The sequence below is a fragment of the Hyperolius riggenbachi genome, chromosome 4, assembly GCF_040937935.1.
Source record: "Hyperolius riggenbachi isolate aHypRig1 chromosome 4, aHypRig1.pri, whole genome shotgun sequence".
Lineage (NCBI taxonomy): Eukaryota > Metazoa > Chordata > Amphibia > Anura > Hyperoliidae > Hyperolius > Hyperolius riggenbachi.
In genome coordinates this window covers 79,431,155-79,452,529 of record NC_090649.1, presented here as the reverse complement: position 1 = coordinate 79,452,529, position 21,375 = coordinate 79,431,155, and the positions used below count along the sequence as shown (strand labels likewise).

Sequence of the window (21,375 nt, the reverse complement as noted above, 5' to 3'; positions counted from 1 at the left end):
TTATCGCTCAGTTTTCACATCCATATCGCACTACCGAACTCTCCTCTCTCTATCCTCTCACAGTGGTGAATTGCAAACAAAGTGTTAAAATACCGCATGAGATAAAATACCGACCTTTTATCTCTTACTAAATCTTCTCTAGTGAATTGAGGCCAAAGTCAGCAGCGGAGAGTAAAGGTCTGCAATGGAGGCCTTAAAGGGCACTAAGCATTGGGGATATATATATATATATATATATATATATATTGTTTTTAATGAGCCTCCCCATAAGGGAGGTTTGTACATTGAGGGGACAAAGGTTGGGGTGAGACTTTTTACCTACGGGGTGCTGCTCCTCTGGCCCCTGACCCATCCACAATGCACCATCTTCTCCAAAAGTAACCGGCACTGAACCACAATTTGTACTTCCCAACAATGCCTCTCTTGTGCGAGTGCGCTGCAGTGCATGCCAGGAGATGTAGTCCATTAATGCGACTATATCTAACAGCTGGGAGCACCCAGTACCAGTGTGTCCATGACAATAACTTAGGTCCTGGATAATCTAAGGTGTAACATGGCAGCATCAAACAGAGACATAATGCCCCAGAGGTATTCTGTTGGATTAAAGTCAGGTGGGCCTAAGGGCCAGTCAGAGGTACCAATTCTTTAATCCTCCAGGAACTGCTTACATGCTTTCTCCACATGAGGCCGGGCATTGCTATGCACCAGGAGGAACCCGGGACTCACTGCACAAGTTCATAGCCTGACAATGGGTCCAAGGATTCCATCCTGATAACTAATTGACACCATCAAAGCTGACACAGGATTGAGCTTAAGGCAACTGGCGGAAATGGTACAGCATGGAGAGAGCTAACCCACAAAGTCACCAAGAGTCGGATACGACTGAACGGATAACATCATCATCATCACCTAATGACTGTCAAGATGCCACTGTCAATTCTATAGAGAGCTGTGCATCCCTCCAAGGATATGCCTCCCCAAACCATCACCGACCCACCGCCAAACCTTTTTCCCCCTCTCTTCTTTTATGGCCTTTCCTTCCTTTGTCACTTCCCCTCTCTCCCTCCTTCCCACTTCCTCCTTGTGCCCCCTCCCCCCCCCCCCCCCCACAGGGGCCACAAGAATATATCCAACAAGCTCTCCTCGCATATTTTCTGGGGCTCTGCTCATGCAACAATGGTCTCCAGGAGGACATGGCTTCCCTCTTCCCAGGTAAATAGCTTTTTTTTAGTTTAATTCATCTTCGGTACAATTTAAAGGGATACATGAGTAAAAATGAAAATAATGACAGCCATGTTTTTATACTGTACTTGTGTAAAGTTTAATGAGGTATTATTATACCTTTGGTTGTCTGTTTTTGACTGTATTTCCCTACAGAGGTTGCTGACAACATAAACATGGCCTATTGTGACATGACAATGGTACAGATAACTGGTATTGTTTAAAAGGAAATAGATATGACAACCACCATATGCCTCTCACTTCAAGTTCCCTTTAAGAATGTATACTTATCTGTTATAGATATTCCTTCCTTAGTTTCACTCTCTCATCTCTGTCTGCACCATGGTGGTGGTGGAAGTGCCTAGTTAGTCCTCTTCTGATACTTGACATTCTCCACTCTACAGAGTTTGGCAGGATTCCAGTCTGCCCCCCCCCCCCCCCCATCCCCATGTGATTACATGCTCGACTGACTGAAGTGACAGCTGACAGTCCTCAAGTGTCACTCACAAAGGGGACATGCGGTGACATGGAGAAAACGCCACAGAAGTGAAAGTTGCAGGTGGAATGGTGGGGGCACGAGGTAGGACAACTCCAATGAAGACTTAGGGTACTGCAATGTCCACAGTGTGGAAGGACTGCAGTGCTAGGTATATATTTGTAAGTAGATAACATTTCCGGCAGTACAGTCACTACTTTGTACAGTTCCAACCTCTCTAGATCCACGCTGCGGCCTGTGAAGATCAGACTTCCTTCTCCCGGAAATAACAACCTGCAGATAACAAAATGAGTCAAAACAGACAATGGTGGAAATTCACATCTACAGAAGCCCACCCAGAGCACAGGCACGTTTAGATGTGCCCAGAATCCCCCCTCAGACCGGGGCCAGGGCAGTGTCTGCGGAAAGGCACAATTTGAGACACCAGCATGTCTGCAGGCATCCAGCAGCTCAAAGCACCCTGCTGCTGCCTGCACTATGTACAACCCCATCGTGTGTACAGAGCATGGAGCAGCAGTGTGTGTACAGAGCATGGAGCAGCAGTGTGTGTACAGAGCATGGAGCAGCAGTGTGTGTACAGAGCATGGAGCAGCAGTGTGTGTACAGAGCATGGAGCAGCAGTGTGTGTACAGAGCATGGAGCAGCACCGTGTGTACAGAGCATGGAGCAGCAGTGTGTGTACAGAGCATGGAGCAGCAGTGTGTGTACAGAGCATGGAGCAGCAGAGTGTGTACAGAGCATGGAGCAGCAGTGTGTGTACAGAGCATGGAGCAGCAGTGTGTGTACAGAGCATGGAGCAGCAGTGTGTGTACAGAGCATGGAGCAGCAGTGTGTGTACAGAGCATGGAGCAGCAGTGTGTGTACAGAGCATGGAGCAGCAGTGTGTGTACAGAGCATGGAGCAGCAGTGTGTGTACAGAGCATGAAGCAGCAGTGTGTGTACAGAGCATGGAGCAGCAGTGTGTGTACAGAGCATGGAGCAGCAGCGCGTGTACAGAGCATGGAGCAGCAGTGTGTGTACAGAGCATGGAGCAGCAGCGTGTGTACAGAGCATAGAGCAGCAGTGTGTGTACAGAGCATAGAGCAGCTCTGGGGAACATTACAGAGCCAGGTATGAGCACAGCCCATGTGCTCTTGGTGTGTGCTAGTACTGCAGGAAGTCAGGACCTTGCAGAAGGCTTCACTTTCCCCTTCATTACAAATGTCGGCCGTCCTCATTAATATCTGTATTCAATGGCTCCTGTAAGCTGGTTTCCACTAGGAGCCGTGGCTAAATCAGAAATGTCCACGGCACCAATTCTGCTGTGCAGACGCAGCCCGAGTTGCTAAACCGTTCCATGCGCAACTATGGGGATTTGGGTGCGTGCTGCAGGAACCTGCAGCATGCCATCCAGATTCGCACTGCTGTGCCAGGGCCGCGTGCCTCCTTGATCGCAGGCATTTTGGTGCATGCGCAGTTGACACTTTTTCAAACTGTGCCAGTGCACAGCACTCCCAGCCACGGTGCCACAATTGAGGAGGCGCTTGGCCCTGGGCTACACATGCAGCTTTCTGAGGGGCAGAGCTGCTGAATGGATTGAAGATAAACTGGTCGCATTAGGTTTACTTTAGGTTTCCTTTAAAGGGAACCTTAACCGAGAGGGATATGGATTTTTCCTTTTAAACAATACCAGTTGCCTGGCAGTCCTGCTGATCTCTTGGCTGCAGCAGTGGCTGAATCACACACCTGAAACAAGCATGCTGCTAATCCAGTCTGACTTCAGTCAGAGCACCTGATCTGCATGCTTGTTTAGGGGCTGTGGCTAAAAGTATTACTGACACAGGATCAGTCAAGCAACTGGTATTATTTTAAAAGGAAAAATCCATATCCTTCTCAGTTTAGGTTCCCTTTAATTAACCAGCAGTCAGTGGCTTTGATTGGTTCAGTGGAGGTTTGCATGTGAGGAGGAGATTTTGTTTCTCTCATCGCTACTGACTACTGTCACACAGTATATTTTATTCATTTTTATTGCAGTTCATTTTACACCTCAAAGCCATGTCTGACCTGGTGTAGTGCTGCTTCTGACCACAAGATGGGGCAACTCGCAGTGGCTACTACATAACATAACACTGTGTAATCTTTTCTTTTACATCAGAACAACAATTGTCAAGAAGGATTCACCCCAAAAATATTTAGCTAATTAAAATGTACAATTTTTCCAAGGAGGTTTTCCTACTTATAGCTTAAAGGGAAGGTTCAGGGTCAGTATAAAAAAAATAAAAATGCAAATCCACTTACCTGGGGCTTCCTCCAGCCCGTGGCAGGCAGGACGTGCCCTCGGCGCCGCTCCGCAGGCTTCCGTGCCCTCTGCGACACCGGAGGAGACCGGGAGCCTGCAGAGCGGCGCTGAGGGCACGTCCTGCCTGCCACGGGCTGGAGGAAGCCCCAGGTAAGTGGATTTGCATTTTTATTTTTTTTTATACTGACCCTGAACCTTCCCTTTAAGGCCAGTTTTACATCTGATTTTTGCGTTGCGATTCCATGCGCCTGCCACATCCCAAAGCAACACAAAAAATGACAAGCATATGACCCTGCGGCACAGTGCGCCGACAGGGTCATAGGCATAGCGTCGCACCCCGTCCAGTGACATACCGCCTGCATGACAGGAAGTGTGCCACCGGGATTCCCGTTAGTCTGCTCATGTGCACTGCGATGCACCATGCTCCGTTGTTCACACTTACTGCATCGTCCATTGACTTTCATTGCCCCAAGCACCGTGTGTTAAGTGCGGTGCTTGCGGTAACGCTGCAGGCTGTGCGTCGGGATTAACACTTCCGATGCAAAGTGGTAGGTGTAAAAGGCCTCATTGACTTGTATTGACTGCGGTAAAACAGGGTAAGGCAACGCACACTTGCAATCCAACTGTAAAAGGGGCCTAAAGGATTTTTTTTCCTTTTGTAGGTATTTTCTGAAAATACAAATAAACCTTAATACCTGAACCTCTGATTTTTTAAATCGTTAAGGCCCAAGTTTACAGAATTATGCTACTGAGACACATATTAACCTTTTCATATAGGTAGAGTTAGATCGCAAGCATGTAGTTATTGTGTCCACAAGATGTGATGGGTTGTTGACATCTTGTGGCAAAACAAGGGTAGTGCAGGTCACAATAGTCGTTTGATCAGTCTTGTACATGCACCAGACAGAATTCGCCTATGGAGACCATCTCGGCTAAGAATCTAGCATGTACAGGTGTCCCCAGAGAACTCTAAATGACAGTGGCGGGCAAGCACATAGGATTACCGGGAGTCAAAGCGGCTTAACGGAGGGGCTGATGAAGACGGTGAGGGACTCAGCGCTGCTCATTGGGCTGGAGGAAGTGCTGGATTTGTATAAATAAGCACTAGTGAACCATCTCTGGTTCACCTTTGAGTTATGTCAGTGTGTGCCGTAGTAGAATGAGAAGTAGCAGTTTCTGTAACTCACCCAGTTTCTCCACAGCCTCCACACACACGCTGGGGTACATCCCTTCCCGATAGGAGGCAAGCAGGATGTTGGATTTGGTTTTTACCATGACAACCCCCTCGTTGTCCTGGGGAAATAGAAGAGAATGATCAGACAGCACAGTCACTTCGCTGTCAGCCACGGAGGAGCAGTAATGTAACATACATTGTAAAAATGTCATATAGCTTACACATTTAGCATAGATGGAGTTCCTATCAGCCCGGACACACGTGTAATTCTTCTCCCAGAAGGTAAATCCATCTCTTCTTAGGGCTGGTGTGTTTTTGAAGGCATCAATAATCACATGAATGCTCTGTGGCTGCAGCTATAAACATATAAAAACATGTCACTCAGTGTATTCCAACAACATATAAAAACATGTCACTCAGTGTATTCCAACATAGTTGAATAAAGAGCCCTAAACAAATTAAAAAGTAGATATTGCTTTAAAGGGGACCCAAGGTGACAGACCTATGGAGAATACCATATTTATTTCATTTTAAACAATCCACATTGCCTTGCTGTCCTCCTGATCCTCTGTCTCTAATACGTTCACCCATAGACCCTGAACGAGCATGCAGATCAGGTGTGTGACAAAAATCTGACAAGATTAGCTGCATGCTTGTGTAATTCAGACACTACTGAGCAGAATGATCAGCAGGATGCCAGGAAACTGGTATTGTTTGAAAGGAAATAAACATGGCAGCCTCCATAGGTTTCTCCCCTTGGATTCCTTTTTAAAGCGATACTTAAATAAAATAAAAAACAACAACAGTTAAACTTACCTGGGGCTTCTTGCTGCTCCCTGCAGTCATCCTGTGCCCGCTCTGTCCTTCTGCAACCCTCCATTCAGCAGCAGAGACCCCTTCTAAGCTGGCCACTTTGTTGGCCAGGGATGCTACTTTGCATCCCAACTGTGCTCCTGTCGGGAGCGATCTGTGCGTGCACAATAGCAATTTTTCCCTACTGCCAGTTTTGAAGGGGTTGCCGCTGCTGGCTGGAGGGTTGCAGAAGGACAACTCAAGCACAGGGTGGCTGCAGGAGGCTGCAAGAAGACCCAGGTAAGTTAAACTGTTTTTTCTTTGTTTTTTTTAACTTAAAGGGCAACTGAAGTGAGAAGAATATAGAGGCTACCATATTTATTTCCTTTTACGCAATACCAGTTGCCTGGCAGTCCTGCTGATCCTCTGCCTCTAATACTTTTAGCCATACACCCTGAACAAGCATGCAGCAGATCAGGTGTTGCTGATATTATTGTCAGATCTGAGAAGATTAGCTGCATCTTTGTTGCAGGTGTGTGGTTTAGACCCTACTGATCAGAAAGATCAGCAAGGATGCCAGGCAACTAGTATTGTTTAAAAGGAAATAAATAAAGCAGCTTCCATAGGTCTGATTAGGACACTACCGCAGCCAAATAGATCAGCAGGGCTGCCAGGCAACTGGTATTGTTTAACAGGAAATAAATATGGCAGACTCCATATACCTCTCACTACAGTTGTCCTTTAAGTTTTAGTTTCAGTAAAGTATTGAAATCATTAGCTAAGGATGCACAGGGCCAAAATTCAGTAGTTTATCCAATGCCTATTTACCACCTATCTGAGCATAGCCATCAGTATGAGCACAAGGAACTTACATGAAACCGAGGGGGCGACGTGAAGGCCACGCCCTCTTTTATCTTGATAAGGGCAGCACTCTCCACATGTTGTGTCTTTATCAGGGAGTCATAAAGCAGATTCTGGATCTGGCTCATTGCTGCACATCACACCAGTGAAAAACAGGCAGGAAATATAGAACTGTAATGAAATACAGAGCATTGTTATCTTACAAATTCAGAATTACGGTCTAAGTTATGAGATATGGGTACCTGGGGGGTATTCACTATTAAAGTGTAGAAGAGATGACATGTGACATGACGAAACAGACATGTGCATATACAGTGGCAAGCATACAGACACTTATGCTGTGCTCTTCTTTTTTCCCTGCCTGAAAGAGTGTATAATTACATTAGCTATGGAACCGGCAGCTTTTCTCCAGTCAGGACTCAGTCGGCTCACTGATAATAAATTACAACTGCAAAACACTTTCCTAAGCAGATACCTGGGCTTTTTACTGTGAGAGGAAAAGATAAAAAGGTCACTAGTTCATGTATTTTCACTCTGGGACTCTTGAGACACTGCAATTGAGCAGAGACTATAAAACATTAACTCTGCTTTGTAAATGTTTATACATAAAATAAAACCTTGAGATAGCTAAAAGAAACATTTTTAGGAGTAGAAGGACAGATCCAATTGAATATTTTATTAGTTGATTTTGTTCTCTGGTTCGCTTTAATTGCAGATATATGGAAAATTGGGGTGATGAGTGTACAATGTGGGGAGCAGAGACATGGAGACTTGAGGTACCAGGTGTTCAATACGGGGCAGAGATACAAAGGCTTGGGGTACTGTGTGTTCAATATGGGGTGCAGAGATACAGTGACTGGAGGTGCAGCGCATTCAATATGGGGTGAAGAAATATGGCGACTTGAGGTGCTGAGTGTTCAATATGAGGTGTGAATGGAGAATCCTTTTCAAAATTGGCATGCTAACATTCAAATCCCAACACGACCTAGAGCCTGGATACCTGAAGGATTTGTTGTAACTGCGTCACACCTCCCACAACCTCAGATCAAAATAACTTAACAACCACCAGAGTTTAACTAAAAAACTCTGGAGCCAGAGCATTCTGTCATGCTGCTCCTACCCTGTGAAATGCCTTGCCAAACGTAATCAAGACAGCTCCAACCCTGAACATGTTTAAATCAGAACTGAAAAGCCACCTGTTTAGTCTGGCATGTATGATCACATAACTTTCCCCCTGTGTGCATCACTATGTACTGATCTGAGACAAGCTCATGCACTTTGGGTGCTACAGGAGAAAAGCGCTTTACAAATGTTCCGTTGTTGTTGTGATGATTTGGCTACGTAGGGCGTTCAATATGGGGGTGAAGAAATGTGGATACCTAGGGTGTTGAATGTTCAGTATTAGGTGCAGAGATATGGTTACAACTTGGACACATGGTTTCCCAGTACTGGAATATTTGGGGAACACGGCCTCTTAATTCTGACACCTGGGTTCCCATGGCTACCTAATTCTGGTACCTGGGGACACATGGTTACTTATTGCAGATACCAGAAATAGAAAGCCATATGCCCCCACATATCAGAATTAAGTAGCCATGTGCCCCCAAGATATCAGAACAAGGAAACTGTGTGTGCCCCCATCCCCCCCCCCCCCAATATCAGTATAGGGTAGACTAGATTAGCGTTTCTCAACATTATTATAGACTGTACTCCATTATTACTGACTGTGTTGATCAAGTACCCCTACTGTGGCTTAAAGGGACTCCGAGCAGTGCAGAAACTATGAAAAGATGCATATCATTTTAAAGCTCTCTTTCTCCTCTTTCCAATGATATATAAACCACCACTCTACGTCTCTTAGTTTTCGCTATTTTCGCGATTGAAATTGCCGCGGCCGCGATTTCGATCGCGAATATAGAGAAAACTAAAAGGCGTAGGGCAACGATTTAGGTGTCGTCAGAAAGAGGAGAAAGAGAGCTTTAAAATGATATCCATCAAGCCATAGTTATATTGTATTACACAGGACGACACTTTCCCCAGTGTCAGCAGCTCCATTCTGCTGAATGCAGCTGCTGACTTTGACAAAAAGTCGCCCTGTGTAATACAATATAACTATGGAAAGATGGATATCATTTTAAAGCTCTCTTTCTCCTCTTTCTGACGACACCTAAATCGTTGCACTACGCCTTTTAGTTTTCTCTATTTTCGCGATCGAAATCGCGGCCGCGGCAATTTCAATCGCGAAAATAGCGAAAACTAAAAGGCCTAGGGTGGCGGTTTATATATCATTGGAAAGAGGAGAAAGAGCGCTTTAAAATGATGTGCATCTTTCCATAGTTTCTGCACTGCTCGGAGTCCCTTTAAATCATCTCAAGTATCCACTGACATCCCCACTGAGGACACCATAATTATGTATAAACTAGTGACCTTAGCCTGTTTAAAAACGGGCTACGTCTGTCACTACTTCGCTGCGCACATGCACGCGCCCACCACATGTGCACCTGCCCTCACGTCCCTTCTGCTCTCCTCAGTGTCTCTCATCCTTCCCTGCACATGCGCAGTGGCGCAAAACACAGGACACACACAGGAAGTGAAGGATGGGACGCAGTGGCATGATGATTATTATAAAGGATATTTTTCAAACATTCCTTGAAACGTTAAATTATCTATAAGTTATTATTCAAGTTTGTTTATTAATCTTTTATATTTTTGTTAATCTTTAAACTTACTACAGTGGATTGATTAGCTGAAGCACCCCTTGGGAGATACTAAAGTATGCCCTGGGGTTCGTGTACCATGTGTTTGGAACCTATAATAATAATATCCTATATCATCCCTTGTGTGCACCCCACCACAGATATCAGCGCGTACGTTAAAAAGGGGCGCTGGGAAAAAAGGGCGCTGGGTTTTAAACGATAAGCATGGATAACGTTTAAAAATGTATTGTACTGTATTTCGTTTAAAATTAATGTTTTATAAAGTTATAAATCATTAAATAATGTGCATTAAATCGGCAATTGTAGAAACGTTAATCTTCCGTTTAAATAGTGAAACGTATAATAACGTTTAAAAAAAAAATTACTAAGTAACCCTCCCTGTACCTACCCCTAACCCCTAGACCCCCCTGTTGATGCTTAAACCTAAGACCCCCCCTGTTGGTGCCTAAGTAACCCTCCCTGTGTCTACCCCTAACCCCTAGACCCCCCTGTTGGTGCCTAAACCTAAGACCCCCCTGTTGGTGCCTAAACCTAAGACCCCCCTGGTGGTGCCTAAACCTAAGACACCCCTGTTGGTGCCTAAACCTAAGACACCCCTGTTGGTGCCTAAACCTAAGACACCCCTGTTGGTGCTTAAACCTAAGACCCTCCTTAGTGCTCACTGTATTGTGTGTAGAATAATGTTTTAAAAACAGTAAAGGATAAAATATATTACAATTTACATTACGTACTGATCGCTTTGTTTCGTGAATAATAATGTTTTACAAACAGTAAGGGATAACATTTAAAATAATGTTTTATTGAAATAAGAAATGTAAATCATCACAAGCAGTTATAGAACATGAAAAATCTTCGGGCGCCGTTGGAAAACGTTATTATTCTCGGGCGCCCTTTTTTCCTGTTCGACGCCCAGTAAACGATAATTATTATAGGAGTGAATGGCGGCGCCCGATTTGTCCACTAGCCTCCTGCACCCTTTTTTACTGTTACAGATATGAGCATCGGGTAGACTGGGTTGCTCGAGCCTGCTGTGGCCACTGGCTACCCCCAGTTAACCTAGATATCACTTTGTAGCCTGGTGCCCCTCCAGACATCAGAACTTAGAAGCTTGGTGCCCCTGTCCCCTCCATATTCCCCCTCCCCCTTCAGATATCAGCGTTAGGAAGCCTGGTGACCCTACACTTTTTATTTTTTATTCTGGTAGTAGCCCAGGCACCAGAATGAAATACTGCAGCTTGGTGCCCTATCCACCCTGTAGCCCTTATTACAATTACAGAAGTGCAGGAACTTTTCCTTCTCACCTCTCCTGCTCGCGCTGCCTCCTCCAGATGGATCTGTGACGCGGCACCGGGTAGCCATGGCAACCTGAGACGCCGGACAGCCAGCACACCCCGCTCCGCGTTCCGGGGCAGACGGAGAAGATTACCAACCGCGGGAGGGCGGGAGGCGGAGTGGAGGGCCCGGTGTAATGTCAAGTTATCCTTCATCTGCTCATACGCCAGTCACCAGTTCCACCATCAGCGGAAGCTTTGCAGAAGTTTCAGCACTTTGTTGTGGGACCCGCGGAGGGATACGCTGCTGGTAATTGTGTTAGAGCAGGGACTAGTTTATCAGTGCTGAGATCAGGCCTGGTGAGTGCTGTGTGTGCTGCAATGTATGGCAGGTGCTGCTGGATAGCTTGTATAGAATGCATTCATAATAGTCTGGAATATTTATATGGATGTGTCACTTTGAAGAGTAATATGTTGCTAGGCATGTCAGTTGATTTATAAACTCCTGCTTAATTATTGATGCAGTTTGTGGCTGCGTTATATCAGTTTCTGAGGAAATCCGTCACCTCTGATAGAAGGCGCTAATTGCTCAGCACAGCGCCATCAGGCCCGGTCCGCCCATGATGCCAAGTGAGACGACTTCCTTAGGCAGTAGAAGTCTGGAGGCAGCACCAGGCAGAAACAGGAAGTGAACAGAGTGCCTGACCAACCTATACTGGGGGCAACTGTACCTGGCTAACCTATACTGGGGGCAACTGTACCTAGCTACTAATACTGGGGTCACCTGTACCTGGCTACCTACCTATACTGAGGGTGTTTTTTGGGCGCTCACCGCAGCTATAATGTGCGGTGCAAATTGTCGGGTGCTTGTACGATCATTCCAATTCAGAGCATCCTCACAAGTTTGCCTCAGGCAGCAAAAAGTCTAGAACTGGCCCTGAGTGCCATACTGCACTCTGCTGGGGTCCCTGTCCGACATTCTGCAATGGATGGAGGAACAGACCAGAGTATGGATCAGGAGGTTCAGGATATGAGGATAATATCAGAAGTTGTCAGAAGGGTTAAAGTTATTAAGGGGTTAAAAATTAAGGAAGAAGAGGACGGCAGAGGTTAAAAGCCTGTACCCAGTACACGATTTTTCCGACTGGTGATTTTTTATGAGTGACAAGCAATCGTTTCTGCGACATGGGTACAGGCATTCTATTACATGAACCATGTTTGACGATGTGCGGCGACAGCAGCCATCATATCGGATCTTTAAGATCTCCGACGACTCCTGCACAAAGTACCGCGATTGATTAAAGGGGAACTGAAGAGAGAGGTATATGGAGGCTGTCATGTTTATTTCCTTTTAATCAATACCAGTTGCCTGGCAGCCCTGCTGGTCTATTTCTCTGCAGTAGTATCTGATTAAAACCAGAAACAAGCATGCAGCTAGTCTTGTCAGATCAGACTTATAAGTCTGAACCACTGAAACACCTGATCTGCTGCATGCTTGTTCAGGGGCTATGGCTAATAGTATTAGAGGCAGAGGATCAGCAGGGCTGCCAGGCAACTGGTATTGTCTAAAAGGAAATAAACATGACAGCCTCCATATACCTCTCTCTTCAGTTCCCCTTTAAACTCTCATGTGACATGGCGTATACCCGTCGGCAGGATAATGGATCGGGGGGAGAGCTTGTCGCCGTGGGACGTCGCTGTGATCCATCTTCCTTTGTTGTTGAGTATTCAGCTTTAGATGGATAGACCGCATATGTGAAGGTATGAAGATGCTGAAAGAAGCTGTGATTGACAGACCCCTCCACCGTGCAAAAGTACATACAGTCACCTAGAGTTGGAGTCCACTAAAGAATGAGAGGGGGAGGAAAAATTAAGGAAGGGGGTTAGGTGTCAGGAAGGGGTTAATGTTAACAAGGAAAGGCTGGGGTTAGGCATTAGGAAGGATATAACTTTAGGTAATAGGTTAGGGTTAGGTGTTGGGGTAGGTTAGGTTAGATAGGAAAGGGATAGCAACATTTATGGAATGCAGTTTTTCATTAGTATGGTTATAAAATGTTAGTTCCACAAACGTGTGGCAATCTTTTACGAACTGTCTGCAGGATTCTTATGTACCACTTGATACGCCTATGTAATCTATGAATACTCTGTGTTATCTTCTAACTGGGACAGTGTAACTCCATGTTATTGCATTCATACAAGAGGCAGCACTATGCCTCATGTAGGCAGGGCTATGGAGTCAGAGTCGAGGAGTCGGAGTCAAAGCAATTTTGCGTACTCGGAGTTGGTGGCTTTATAAAACTAAAGAGTCGGAGACAGAGTCAGATGATTTTTGTACCAACTCCACAGCCCTGGTATATATTAGACTAAGTAGTGGGAGTAGAGGAGTTGGAGCAGTTTTGGGTACCTGGAGTCAGCGGTTTCATAAACTGAGGATTCGGATGATTTTTGTACCAACTCTACAGCCTTCGTAAGTTTTATACTAAGGAGTCGGAGTCGAGGAGTTGTAGTAATTTTGGGTACCTGGCATCAGAGTTGGTGGTTTCATAAACTGAGGAGTCTGAGTTGGAGTCGGATGATTTTTGTACCAACTCCACAACCCTGCATGTAGGCCAACTCTTTTTTGAGCCCCGAATTCAAGTTATTGCTTTTCTTCGAAAGAAATAATTACCCATCCATTTCACCCTCTACAGGGAGTTAGAGCAAACATACTGTAGTATCTGGAGTTATGAACACCAGTTCTCCAGTATCTGATAGTCTCTAGAAGACTGACTGAGTTTGGTGCAGATTTAGTATTTGTATACTTTGGGACACTATAGGGCCAAGATATGTGGTAATCTGCAGAACAGGGGACTTTTCTGGAGATCAGAGGGAACTGTATTCATAAAAATGGTGATCAGGTTTTATAAAGCATCACAACTTTCCAGGATCACCAACATTGACTTGAATTATTGGCAATAAAGTGTTGATTTGTAAACGAGATTAGCCTGATGTGAAAAACGCCGTAGGCTTCAGAGGAGAAAAGGGGTGTGTCTTTCTAGCGGCTGTTCACCACTGTGCAGCCACCATATAAATATGGTGACCTTAAAGGTGTGACCTGACTTTAAAAAAATGTGATTTTTAAATAGGCCATTAGCCTCAGCCCATTTTTGGGGGGTTCACAAAGAATACTGTACATTTTGTGTTTTCATAGACAGAGTGACCGTGGCTGGGACGTCAGTGCAGCTTGGAACACGCTTTCTTGTCAGTCACCTCCTGGAGACCTGTGTATGTCTGCGTACACAGATTGCTGTTCTGCCTAATGTGACAGGAACATGTGACCAGTCTGCACCCAGCTCCAGTTGTACCTGCTAACATCCATTTCCAGTGCTGGACTACCTTGCTGGGCTGGCTTACAATACTGCACATCCATGGGTGAGTCAACTTTACAGTGTAGCACTGTTTGTTTGTACCTTGCAGAAAAGTAGGTAGATAAGTGTGTTGATCATGTGTAGCAGAATTTATGGAAAAGCACATTATTCTGTTGACAGTATATTGCAAGGTTCTGATTAGCGGTGATCACTTCCTTTTAAGCCTACACAGGAAACAGAATTGACACATGATCACAAACAGCAAATCAGAACCTTCAAAATTATCTGACCACATGCTTCTTCAGAAGTGCTGCTGCACACGATCAATGCTAAGGAGTCATCCTAAGTTCTATACATTGTCTGAGGGGGTGTAGAATCCTACTGCATGATATCGGGGTAGCCAGTTAACTCTTAATATCTTGCCTATATGCCCCCTCAGACTCCTTCACAATATCTGTATCCATGTATGTATCCATGTTTCCAGTGGCGTAGCAATAGGGGGTGCAGAGGTAACGACTGCATCAGGGTCCTTGGGCTAGAGGGGCCCCTCAAACACAGTATTAGCTTTTTATTGGTCCTGTGCTGATAATATTCACTTCTATAGTTGACTTGAATAGTAGTGATCACTAACACACTGTTTCCCATCCCGTTCTTGTACCTCTGACACTGTGGTTGTCCTTGATTGGTTTTGGTGTGTTGTATCAATTGTAATCTATAGCATGCTCGGGGGGCCCCAATGCTAAACTTGCACCGGGGCTCACGGCTTCTTAGCTACGCCACTGCATGCTTCTTGATGTTCCCCATCTCACCTCTCCTTTACACTTACTAACATCAGTGCTTCACTACTTCAGCCTCACCACACTACCTGTTAGCCATAACCTAAAACTTTCACATTAACTTTTTTGAACACTTTGTAACCGCTTAACGACCACCTAACGCCGATAGGCGTCGGCAGGTCGAAGTGGTGTTTCCATGGAAACGTTTCATGTCAGTTCACGGAGGGTGTCTCTGTGAACAGCCTGCGAGCCTCCGATCGCGGTTCGCAGGCTAAATGTAAACACGCAGGGAAGAAATCCTCGGTGTTTACGTCGCACGCTGCTGCTGCGCAGCAGCGCCGTAAAGGAGATCGACGATCCCTGGCCTCTGATTGGCCGGGGATCGCCGGCATCTGATAGGCTGAAGCCTATCAGAGGCGGTACAGGACGGAAGGAGGGGAGAAAGGGAAGGAGAGGGAGGCTGGAAATCGCTGCGGAGGGGGGCTTTGAGGAGCCCCCTTCCCGCTCGGCCACACAGAGTGGCGGCGATCAGACGGGGGACATCCCCCTAGTGGGGAAAAAGGGGGGGGGGGAAGTCTGATCGCCCTGCGTCAATCCTGATCTGTGCTGTGGGCTGAAGAGCTCACGCAGCACAGATCTGCAAAACATAGCCCGGTCCTTAAGTGGGTAAGACTCGTACAGTTGTAAGATGCCTTTTACGCAAATAAATCTTTCATGATTATTTCTTGTAGAGTTGGTCCATTAGATTATAGTTTTATGCCCTGCATACAAATTGTTTGAAGCTCAGATTTGGGCCAGTGAAACACACGGTCTGCCTATCTGGACTGGCCATATTCCAAGCCACAATGTGCATAAAAGCACAAAACAAAAAACAGCATCTCTTTGACCATCAGTTCTTTATTAGAGCTTACATACTGATCATTGTACGGACACGATCCTGGGCACCTGGCCGAGCAGAAGCTCCTGTTGCTGACTCGCAGGTGGGACCATGGCTCTGTTAGTGGGCCAATCACTTCACTCACCGAGTAGCAGCAAGTGCAGAGATTTGCCCATTTCCCAACGGAGGTACGGGACCATTGGCTCCAGTACAAACACAAGTTCTCCCCCATAGGCTAAAGCTGCGCAAGGGAGGCAGCGCGGCTTGGAGCTGGGGGACATCAGAGGACACAGGGGACACATGGGGACAGTGGAGGACCTGGATAAATAGCTGCCACTAGGGCTATATATGTCTACTGTAACAATCTAACAGCTTATTTTAAAAGTAACGCTCCTGTTGGCATCTCATTTCTGCTGCAGCGGATGAAGTATCTCCCCGGAATGACATGATGCCAGGATGTAGAGGTTCCATGAAGGAAGGTATTATCACACTGCAAGCCCCGCATCTGCCCAGAGAGCTGCTGCCTGCTCCGGAGCACACAAAGGTCAGTTCTGGCTGCCCTGCATCATTCACTTGTTTGTTGTTTTTTTTTCTTGTTTTCCTTTACATAGTTTTGGCATGTTTCCTCGCAGCTTAACCACTTCACCTCGAAGGGTTTTTCCCCTTAAAAAAACCAGAGCAATTTTCACCTGTCAGCACTCCTTCCATTCATTCGTCTATAACTTTATCACTACTTGTCACAACGAAACAATCTATATCTTGCTTTTTTCCGCCACCAATTAGGCTTTCTTTTGGGGGGTACTTTTTGCTAAGAATTATTTTTTTCTAAAAGTGTTTTAACAGGAAAAATAAGAAAAAAATGGAAAAAAATCATTATTTCTCAGTTTTCGGTCATTATAGTTTTAAAATAATACATGCTAACGTGATTAAAACCCACAAATTTTATTTGCCCATTTGTCCTGGTGTAAGGCTTGACAGGTTATGTCCACAATCAGTATCTATGCCCCAATCTAGTGCTGTGACTCTGAGCCCAGCCCACGGTCTTCACCTATAGACAAGCCCCCGCATGAACAGGACACTTTATTTGTCTCCTGACTACGGTTACCCTGAGGTCTTAATGTGCTAGGCATACAGACTGAAGTAGAGTGGACAATAACCCCCCAGAGCCCCACTGAGGCAAGTATCAACAGAGTTCAAGAGTTCACAAGTGTCAAACTGTAATAGTACCTTGATGATGAGGATGAGGCCCACGATGGTGATAGGCAGTAGCAGATCCAGTGACCGGTAATGGTTGGTTCAAGCAGCAAGCAAGAGTGTCCAGGTGACCAGCAAAGGTCAGTCCAGGCAACAGACAAGAGTATCCAGGTAACAAGCAAAGGTCGGTCCAGGCAGCAGGCAAGAGCATCCAGGTAACAAACAAAGGTCAGTTAAGGCAGCAGACAAGAATGGTCGAAAACAAGCTAAGGGTCAAATTCCAGATAAACAATATTAGTAAGTGCGCACCCAGCAACTAGCCACAGCTATGCTATCATGGGCGATGACTGGGAGCACTCAGCACGTTTAAATACAACTCTCATCAAATTAGTGGCCGGCCACACTCCGCACATCCAGTCAGACAACAGTACCCTGCCTAAGTGTCAGCTGTGAATATCAGCTGACCGCAGTCAGCTGACTACTGTTTACCTTTGAGGAGGGCGTACTGAGATAGCACCCTCCGACTATCAGGAAGTGTAGCCTGTGTCCCAGCCTGCACGTCATCAGTTAGGAACAAGTGCCGAGACCCGGAAGTAGAGGTCTCAGCCCGGTTCTCAGCCCAACTTTCAGCATAAACAGATACGTTTCTTACACCCGGTTATTGCAATGTTTAAAATTTTTCCCTAGTACAATGTATGGCGCCAATATTTTATTTGGAAATAAAGGTGCATTTTTTTAGTTTTGCGTCCACCCCTAATTACAAGCACATAATTTATGAAGGTAATATAGCCTCTTTACATACATATTAAAGTTCAGTCCCTAAAGTAACTATGTATTTTTTCTTCTCATTCATTGATCTAGACTCCAGATTCTAGAGGCTACTGAACGGCGGTAACGAGCGTGCGGGGGGGGGGGGGGGGGGGGGCAGGGGGGGTGAGTGAGCGGGAAAACGCAGTAGGGAGGGACGTAGTGCACATAGTTATGGCATTTTTGCAGGGACGTAGTTACTCATCCCGGGGGAGGGGAAGTGGTTTAAGAGGAACTGTAGTGAAAATAACATAATGAATGAAATTGCTTATTTTTTTTCAATATGTATTTAAAGATTTTTTTAGTCAGTGTTTGCCCATTGTTTGCCCAAATATTTCCTCACCCTGAGTTACATTATGACATTTATCACTGGTGGTGACATATTTAGTTCTGCCAGGCGATCTGTACGGAATGTTCATTACTGAGCGTTCTATGCAGAGAGGGAGATAAAAGTCATTATTTCCCACAATGCAACGAGGTTCACAAACAGCAAACTGTGAGAACCATGGTCATGACATCACACTGTGGGAGGCGTCTCACCACAAAATCAGCCATACAGATGTCCCTGATGATCCGTTTGAGAAAAGGTAAAGATTTCTTGTGGGCAAGGGGGTATCAGCTACTGATTGGAATGAAGTTAAATTCTGGGTTAAAGTTCCTTTTTAACCACTTTACCCCCGCGCGTACGTATTTCTCCGCCCCTTTTTCCATCCTTTAAAAACCAGGGACGGAGAAACACGTACTTTCCGCGTTCCCGACGCTGCCCGCGCTCCCGCTCGTAAACACGCCGCCCGCCGCTAGTAAAACCGCCGCCGCCCGCTCGCCCAGAGATCAATGAACGGGAAAATCCATTCCCGTTCGTTGATCTAAGCCCCGCAATGATCAGCTGCTCTCCTATGGGCAGCGCGATCATTGTGAGAAAAAACTCACGTGTCCAGCCTCCTTATTCTTCCTCCAAGCTTCCGGAAGGAAGCTTGGAGGTCGCATTAAAACAAAAAGTTACTGTGGCCATCTTGTGGCCAAATAGTAAACTACACCCTACACATTTTTCACATACAAATAAATGACTTTTACACCTAAAATTAACTCATTACCTCCCACACTCCCCATTTTTTTTTTTTTTGTAATTAAAAAAAAATTAAAAAATTTACAATTAAAAAAAATACATAAATAGTTACCTTAGGGACTGAACTTTTTAAATATTTATGTCAAGAGGGTATAACACTGTTACTTTATAAACTATGGGCTTGTAATTAGGGATGGACGCAAAACTGAAAAAAATGCACCTTTATTTCCAAATAAAATATTGGCGCCAAACATTGTGATAGGGACATAATTTAAATGGTTTTATAACCGGGACAAAAGGGCAAATACGTTTCATGGGTTTTAATTACAGTAGCATGCATTATTTAAAAACTATAATGGCCGAAAACTGAAAAATAATTATTTTTTTCCCCACATTTTTCCTATTTTCCCATTAAAACACATTTAGAAAAAAATAATTCTTGGCATAATGTCCCACCTAAAGAAAGCCTAATTGGTGGCGAAAAAAACAAGATATAGTTCATTTCATTGCGATAAGTAATAATAAAGTTATAGACGAATGAATGGAAGGAGCGCTGAAAGGTGAAAATTGCTCTGGTGCTCAGGGGGTAAAACCCCAAGTGGTTAAAGCCTGGGATCCACTATGATCGCTTTGGCAGCGCTTGCTGAACCGATGGCGATCGGCAAAGTGCTTTGCCAGTTGATCCCTATGGGGGTGGTCTCACTAGCAGTGTTGCAATCACAGGCAGATTCTAAAACGCTGCTTGCAGCATTTTGGTAGTGATTCCAGAGTGATCGCATCAGTGGCTACAGTAGAGAAATCGGGATCGCTCTGAGAAATTGGACCACTGCTTTGCTATTTTGCAAAGCGCTCCTAGTCGGTCCCAGCCCATGCAGAGATCACAGAATTATTCACATCAGTCCTTGTTTTGCAGGAGCTTACAGTGTAACTGGGTCATCGACAGAATCTATAAAATTGTATAGTCCCTGAACAAGATCTACTGTAGGGTGGATCAGTTCATTTTGCTGCTGGTGATTCCTGGCACAGCTTGCAAACAATTGTGCTATGTGAGTTTACTACTGCTTGGTGTTACATTTTGGTGCTGGTGTCCAGCTTCTCCAGGTTATCTATGGCGGGATGCATGGCTGTTCATCCAGTATCCGATGAATGGCTTGAATCTGCTCTGGAGTGGCAGTGGGCACTACATTGTATCCCAGCGCATCCCTGGAGCAGCACTGTACATCCTTATCCATACAATATGAATACCAGTGCCAGTGGTACTTCTCTTGCAGTGTGAAGATTTAGGTATCAGAAAGGATATAGGGGGAGGCTAAATATGTCCTCTTCTATATATGGGGATGTGTTTGTGTCTTTTTACATGCCACTCTTGTTAGAAGATTTAGAAACGTAAAAAAAAAAAATTCACACTCCTACAGCATACTCTGCAATCTCAACGAGAAGCACATGGAAACATGTACAGCATGCAAGTTTATCATTTTTCTTTTGAAAAGTAAAAAAAAATAATTGTTACAATAAAAAAAAAGGTTTGGGGCCGTATTTTATACAGACCTTTATTTCCAAGTAAGGTTAATTGTGCTGGAGCAATACAAGCTAATTAGTGGCCTGCCTGGAGCAGGATGACACTGTTGTCATAGCACTGCAGCCCTGGAAATGAAGCCTTCCTGTCAGTGTCAGGTTGCTAGACCTGCTGCACACGCCTCTCCCTGTCTCAGGTGATGGGATGTAACAGATGCCAGTTAGGCCTAAATAGAGACAGTCAGAACCTCATGTAACATGTGGCCTATAGAGCCTTCTCATTGATGCCCCAACTGGTATTATTTTAAACATGTGCAATTGCTCTTTTGCTCAAATTTTTTGTCCCTCTTGTGACCATCACAACTGTTACTGGTAATTCTTTCCTTAGATTAGATCGATATTTCGCACACACGACTGTACAGCATGTGTAGAATCCATCGATAATTTTCCTGAATTTTTGATCATGAATACATAAAGTTTCCTGAGAAAGGGAAAAGTGTGCATGTGGAGTACAGGTCCTCTTCAGGCCTCAGTGGACTCAAAGGCAGCAGCTATTTTATAGTGACTTCCCTTTCTTCCTGAATATCTCTGGGTAGCTTAGCTTGGATTCTTTAGAGAAATCCTTGATAGGGATTATCAATGAGATGCGAATAATTCCGAGTTCATGCAGGATTATGTACATTTTTATGAAAGCATATGCAGCTTAAAAAAGGACCAATCATTATAAACCTTATTGGAATTTGATTGGTCAAGCTGTATATATTTGCATAAAATTGTACATAATCATGCTGCTTGGAAAAATTGAGGGCAATAAAAGAAGAGGATGACAGAGGCTAAGATGGATAGACAGCATATGTGAAACTATGAACATGCCTATGCAACAGCTGAAAGAAGCCGTGATTGACAGACACATCTGGCGGGCAAAACTATATATGGTCACAAAGAATTGGAGTCAACTAAACATATGTGGAGAGAGAGAGATC

General features: G+C 45.0%; 2 protein-coding genes across 5 annotated transcripts in view; one reads left to right on the top strand and one right to left on the bottom strand.

Moving 5' to 3' along the window:
• Positions 1-1,296: 1,296 nt before the first annotated feature.
• Positions 1,297-17,258, bottom strand: PFN4 (profilin family member 4). 2 transcript variants are annotated; one of them, XM_068280253.1, is made up of 5 exons: positions 17,038-17,258; positions 6,834-6,993; positions 5,391-5,525; positions 5,183-5,288; positions 1,297-1,990 (listed from the first exon to the last, which is right to left on the bottom strand). In XM_068280253.1, the coding sequence occupies exons 2-5, from the start codon at positions 6,948-6,950 to the stop codon at positions 1,962-1,964; spliced, it is 387 nt and encodes a 128-aa protein (XP_068136354.1). In that variant the 5' UTR covers positions 6,951-6,993; positions 17,038-17,258; the 3' UTR covers positions 1,297-1,961. The 2 variants fall into 2 exon arrangements, with proteins under 2 accessions (XP_068136354.1, XP_068136353.1); XM_068280252.1 differs by lacking the exon at positions 17,038-17,258 and adding an exon at positions 10,841-11,066.
• The window catches only part of LOC137571303 (protein FAM228B-like), a 33,305-nt gene continuing 22,815 nt past the window's right edge, over positions 10,886-21,375 (top strand). The window contains exons 1-3 of one of the 3 annotated variants that reach the window (XM_068280251.1): positions 10,886-11,120; positions 14,005-14,221; positions 16,230-16,354. In XM_068280251.1, coding sequence (XP_068136352.1) covers positions 14,218-14,221; positions 16,230-16,354 — 129 coding nt within the window. In that variant the 5' untranslated portion in view covers positions 10,886-11,120; positions 14,005-14,217. Of the gene's footprint in view, positions 11,171-14,000; positions 14,222-16,229; positions 16,355-21,375 lie in introns of all 3 variants that reach the window. The other 2 variants (XM_068280249.1, XM_068280250.1) reach the window with 2 other exon arrangements.

Bases quoted from the DNA above. Each gene is read 5' to 3' on its own strand.
- PFN4 (XM_068280253.1), bottom strand. From the start codon at position 6,950: ATGAGCCAGATCCAGAATCTGCTTTATGACTCCCTGATAAAGACACAA. The intron at 5,289-5,390 runs GTAAGCTATATG...CTATTTCCCCAG, and splicing joins ACTCCATCTATGCTAAATGT to GACAACGAGGGGGTTGTCAT. The intron at 1,991-5,182 runs GTGAGTTACAGA...TGTTATCTGCAG, and splicing joins GGAGGCTGTGGAGAAACTGG to GTTGTTATTTCCGGGAGAAG.